At 33.8% G+C, this 6,262-nt stretch overlaps 1 protein-coding gene across 1 annotated transcript in view; it reads left to right on the forward strand.

The window, feature by feature from the left end:
- Window positions 1-4,051, forward strand: part of LOC111088531 — a 30,666-nt gene extending 26,615 nt beyond the window's left edge. Inside the window, exon 2 of the mRNA XM_022398969.1 lies at window positions 2,607-4,051. Within this exon, the coding sequence (XP_022254677.1) occupies window positions 2,639-4,051 (1,413 nt within the window). The 5' untranslated portion in view covers window positions 2,607-2,638. The remainder of the gene's footprint in view (window positions 1-2,606) is intronic.
- Window positions 4,052-6,262: the final 2,211 nt, after the last annotated feature.

Below are 6,262 nucleotides of genomic sequence, written 5' to 3' on the forward strand. Positions count from 1 at the left end.
TTTGATACGGTAATATGGGTGCACGTGAGCCACGTTGTTGTAACTTCTGTATTGCTTGCCGGGCACGGGTGAAAGGTCGATATAATATATATATATATACATAAATGTATAATGTTATAAGATTTAAGCTATTTCGTCCAGTCATTTATGTTTTCGTGTTCATTCTAGAATGAAAGAGGCATATTTAATGTTTGTTTCCCAATTTTGTATGGTGGTTGTGAGATCGGTCAAATTTACCAAACCAGTACAGAGATTAATTACTGAAAATAATAGATAAAATATAAAGTTTTTTCTTAAGAAACGTTTGATAAGTACTTGGACATTATAAAGTTTTAGCATGTGAAATTTCAAAATTTTCTGATGCATAAAAGTATTTTTAATGTTAAAATGAAAATTACTTTGCATGATAGATAAACAGATGTGAAAAAAGGCATGAGAGAAACTTAATAAAAATATTAGATATTTTGTGTACGAAAGCATTGTAATGTTTACTGATAAACTGCCAAATTTCGTTAACATTATCTTACTAATTTAAACGTTATAGCATGAAAACTGTAACCAGCACAAAAGGTTGGTCCCATGGTTGAGAGTTAATTCAGTTAAAGGTTTTGCAAGCAGTGCAAAATGCGGTGTAAACCTATAAAAAATCTTTTACTGTTTTGGGCACTGGATAATTTTTACAAACTTCTGACTTCTTTGGGTCAGGTTTAACACCATCTGTGGTCACCAGGTAAGGCTAGCATTAGAGAACAATTAGCTGTGGTAGGACAGCATAATGTTTGGTTTGTTTTGAATTTCGCGCAAAGCTGCACGAGGGTATCTGCGCTAGCCGTCCCTAGTTTAGTGGTGTAAGACTAGAGGGAAGGCAGTTAGTTATCAACATCCAACGCCAAATCTGGGGCTACTCTTTTACCAACGAATTGGATTGACCGTAACATTATAATGCTCCCAGGGCTGAAGGGACGAACATGTTCGGTGTGGCGGGGATTCGAACCCACGACCCTCAGATTGCGAGTCCAGCGCCCTAACCACCTGCCCATGCAGGGCCTTCAAACATTAGAAATGTTTTAAATCTTAACAAAATTACTGAAGTAATTGTAAAAATTTTTTCATAATTATCCAAATACTTCAAAAATTATATGAGCTTTGGCTGTTAGAATAAATATGATGTGATTTTCTATTACAGTATGCAGTCATTTCAGAAAGAAAAAAGGAAATTAGATTTATTTTGTATTTTGAACTTTTCGTTTTACCATACATTGTTGATTTCACAGTTAATGATAGGGTAGAGAAAATAATAGATGTAAAGTTTTTACTAAAAAAAAACTTGTGGAATTCATTTAGAAGATTCTAAAGTGTGTGGTAGCTTAAGTTGTTAAAAAGTGTTACTACCAAACACTAGTTGTCAAAACCTTATAGCTCAGTTGGCAGTGCACTTGAAAAAATTAGCCTTCATATTTCTATTTATGCAATTCATAATAATATCACAGGTATTCAGTCATTTTCTTACTGACTTCATGTTTCTTCAGTGGGTTATATTATCACGTGTCCTTTATTATAAACTTAACCTTTTCCTGTAGTATTTTTATTGTTTTTTTGTAATTCTTAGTTGTATGTATTTTCCATGTTTTCTTCTTTGTCTAATTTTTGAATCTGTTTATATGTACAATGATTTGCCGTATTTTGTGTTTTTTGGAGGATTTTGTAATAAAGAAAAGAAAAAGGCACTCTCCTGGCCTGGGAGAGGTTTCAGATTCAAATCCGAGTGCAAGAAATCTATTGAAAAAACAAACTGCTGCACATGAAAACATTTATGAATTTTAATGAATAAAAATTCCCAATAAAACTCTGAGACATGAAACAGAAAACAGAGTTATATAAAAAATCCTGTAATGGGAAAATGAATTCAAAAAGATTTAAGTTGCTCTTTTTTTAAATTAATTTTTGTAAAATATCCAACTACTCATGGATCCATCACTTTGTTGGTTACAGGATGCCTAATGATGTATTAGAGAACAAATAAGAGCAAACGTAAATTCCATCCAATATTGCAGTTAGTCCCAATGACTACTGCCGGGATATAAAGTAAGAGAATTCACCCAGGTTTTTTGTTTTTTTTTTGTGGTCAGTTTTTTTACATTGAATATTGTGACAAGCAGTAGCATAAAATTACTCAATATGTAGCAATGTAGTGAATGGTATGTTACAGGTTGGTAAGTTGAGGTTTAGATAGTTTATTACATAGGAGTTTGAAATTGAATATAAAATTTGTAAGCTCTACAGATAATCTAACCAATTCTGTAGACAGTTGAGGAATGAATAGTTTTAGTTAATTGATTTTGAAGTTTTTCAAACTGGTAGAACATTATCTACATTAATAAAGTTTTGCTCAATATAGTTTTTGAGTTTGAATAATATTCTTAACAATATGTTGAGCAGAACCCATTGAAGGTTGTATGGGTTCTTTAATTTCAGTATATAAACAGCTTGAGCAATGATTTAATTGTTTTTGATGATTAAATTACTTATATATATATAAATGTATGTTTTGGTAAGGATATTGCAATTTTTATGTAAAATTTATTCATATGTGTATATACAATTAGGTGCAGAGGCATATCCTTCTTCAGTCTATAGCATGAACACTCATCAAGAAACACTTCGTAAGGACCTTGGTCATCTTAGCATTACTAATTTCACTCCCCAACAGTACTCGACTACAAGAGGTAAGAAAATTGCCCCAGTTGTTCCTCCAAAACCAAAGAAAAAGATGGTAGCTTCAAAATCCCCAGATAGAAATATCCAACAGAATGTATATCCTGAATTGGCTGAAGAAATTAACCAAAATAATGCACAAATTAAAAACAAAGTTGTGGAGGAAAAACATTATGAACTAGTTAGAGACCCCAACTATTCTATATTACAAGAGACAAAAAGTCCATTGGTTCAGGATTCCAAGTATTCCCGTGCCCAAGAAAAAAGTTATCCATTTGATGCAAAACTAACATATCTAAATACACAGAAGAATAATTACCCATTGATTCAAGAATCCAGTTGTCCAGAATCGCAAGCAACTATCTACTGTGTAATTCCAGATGTTAAGTATCCAAGTGCACAAAATATGGATTACCTTTTGGCTACAAAGAATATATATCAAAACATGCAAGAAAAAAATTACCTATCAATTCAAGACCCTAATTATTCAGGATTGCAAGAAGAAAACTTCCCAGTGGCTCAGAAAGTCAAATTTTCAAGTCCACAGGAGCAGTGTTGCTCATTAAATGAAGAAACCATGTATACTGGTAGTACACATAAGATGAATCACCCAGCCAGTCAGGAAGACACACATTCTGATGCACATAAGATTAGTTATCCATTGATCCAAGAATCTAAATTGTTGGGAATACAAAAGGAAAGCTACCCATTCCTTCAGGGTCTCAACCACGTAACTCTACAATCTAAATGTTATCAATCGAACCAAGTACCCATATATTCAAGCAACACACAACAGAAGACCTTCCCAGAATTTATTGACACTAAATATCCTGCAATGCAAGGTGAAAAATACCTATCGAACTTAGAGCTTAAGTCTTCCTGCAGTGCAAAAGAAACTAGTAACTCTCTTGATTTTGACAATAAATATTTTGGAATACAGGAGCAAAGTTACTCATTGAACCAATTTCCTAAGTACACTTGCTTTACACAAGAGGCTAAGTATCCTATTGTGCATCCATCTGTTCGAGAGTCCACATATCCAGATATACATGAACAAAATTTAACACCAATTCAGGGAAATAAATGCCAAGATACACAAGAGAAAATTTATCCACCAGTTCAGGAGTTCAAACATCAGAAGAGTTATTCATCAACGAAGGAAATCAAATATTCAGTTGTGCCAGAAAGTCTGTATACATCATCACTGCAGAGAAATAAAAATGCAGAAACTGCAGGAAGTTGTCACCAAATGCTAACATCAGCAAAAGGTAAGATAAAATTTATAAAATATTTATACATATTACTTCTCCTTTCTCAATATTTCTTGCTCACTTAAATAAATAATAAATTCATTTGTTTGGAATTAAGCACAAAGCTACACAATGGGCTATCTGTGCTCTGCCCACCACGGGTATCGAAACCCGGTTTCTAGCGTTGTAAGTCTGCAGACATACCACTGAACATTTAACAAATGCAGAAGGACAACAACTAAGTAGTTGTCAAAGGGTAGGTTGAAATAAAATTAAAGTAAAAACCCAAAATAAACTCATAATGCAGATTATAGTATGATATCATAAACAGATTAAACTGAAAAATACTGGAATACAATTTATAAACACAAAATAAAATTGGGGTAGATTTGAATTTAATCTCAAGATCATTATAAAAAATACAGTTCATGGTACCTACAGTAATAAAATAAGTTATAATTAGCCTGAAACACTGGCTTAAAAATGAATCAGAACACAACTTAAATATATCATTTACAAAATAAATACTAGTAATACAAATTTAAGCATAACTTAAAATATCTTAACTCGGATTAGATAAAAACAAGGAAAGAAAGTGATGAGGTTCACTAGATCTCTTCCATTTAGCTAAGATTGTCTGCAGAGCCTCTGACCAGCTAAACTCCTCTTTTTAGGTTGGCCATCCCTTTTTGGACTTAGCAAGTCTTATTTGTGAGATTATGATCACAATCATTAGATATTCTATGGGGTAGTCCAGTTTGTGCTGACATAAGGGCCAGACCTTCCATTTAATAGTCTGGACCTGGCCTCATTCTTTGACAGCTTTTGCTGTCAAGTGCTTTGAGATTATGGTTAGAGATATTGAGGGGATATCACTAGACGATTTTATCATTATAGATGCTACAACGCACAATAAGATGCAGAAGTTGTAGTCTTACCAGACCATTTTTATGTGTCAGGAAAACCTTTTGTTTGTAAATGATGTGAGTGGTTTGTCGGTGCCCCATTAACTCATCCTCACTTTAAGGCCAAGGTTTGGCAGTCATCATCATAAGCAGAGCAATAACTGGTGCTTCAATTCTTCAGTGAAATTTAGAGTCTGAGTAGTATTAGCAGAAACAGAACTAGCTGCAGTGTTTGGAGTAGAGAGGTGTAACTCCAAACAGTTGCCCAGAGTAATGGTCATTCTGGTAAGTTCCTCATAGTTAGGGTCGTTGAGCAGGAAGTCTTTTTCCATGTGAGTTGATCCTGGTGAGAGTTGGGCTCACTGGCAGATTCAGAGATTTGAAGATAAGACAACCAGAGTTCAAAAACCATGGCTTTTTACAACAAAGGTCAGGATTGATAGGTCAAAAGTTCAGTTAGAAATGTAAGTTTAAATGACCTAGTCATCAGGCCATGACCTGAAATTTTCTAAGAAAATGTTACTAGTTCAAGTATAGTATACTTTTGCGTCAGCGAGGTCACGTGACTAGTATCACGCCACCTGTTTCTAGAAATATCCTGTTCCTTCAAGAATGCCCTAGCATTTACTAGATATATGTTAGTCTTGTATATATAAGACGTTCACAACGTGACGGGATAACAGAGGTATGGAGTAATTGAACTGCAGTCAGAGAGTGTGTAATTGAACTGAGTATTGTCGAGCACGAGCACGTGAAACGTTCTTTGAGAATTATAGCGTTGTTATAGAGCGACTGTTGAAATTAAGTGTATCGGTAAAGTTGTATTCAGAAAGAATAAACCAGTTTTATTTAAGAAAGGACTTGTGTCGCTAAAGTTTCGTTGGAACGAATTTACGGAAAATTAATTAACTAACGACTGGAGGCGTAACAAATTGGTGTCAGAGAGTGGGATAAAAAAATGGAAACGGGAAGCGGCAAATCAAACTACAGCCTAGCAGACTTAATGGTAGCAATACAAGAACAGCAAAAGAAACAAGAAGAACGAGAAAATAAACAAGAAAAGAAACAAGAAGAACGAGAAGAGAAATTACAACAGTTGTTAGAGGAAAAAGAAAAGAAACAAGAAGAACGAGAAGAGAATTACAACAGTTGTTAGAAGAAAAAGAAAAGAAACAAGAAGAACGAGAAGAGAAATTACAACAGTTGTTAGAGGAAAAAGAAAAGAAACAAGAAGAACGAGAAGAGAATTACAACAGTTGTTAGAAGAAAAAGAAAAGAAACAAGAAGAACGAGAAGAGAAATTACAACAGTTGTTAGAGGAAAAAGAAAAGAAACAAGAAGAACGAGAAGAGAATTACAACAGTTGTTAGAAGAAAAAGAAAAGAAACAAGA

This window comes from Limulus polyphemus, unplaced genomic scaffold (genome assembly GCF_000517525.1).
Source record: "Limulus polyphemus unplaced genomic scaffold, Limulus_polyphemus-2.1.2 Scaffold3965, whole genome shotgun sequence".
Lineage (NCBI taxonomy): Eukaryota > Metazoa > Arthropoda > Merostomata > Xiphosura > Limulidae > Limulus > Limulus polyphemus.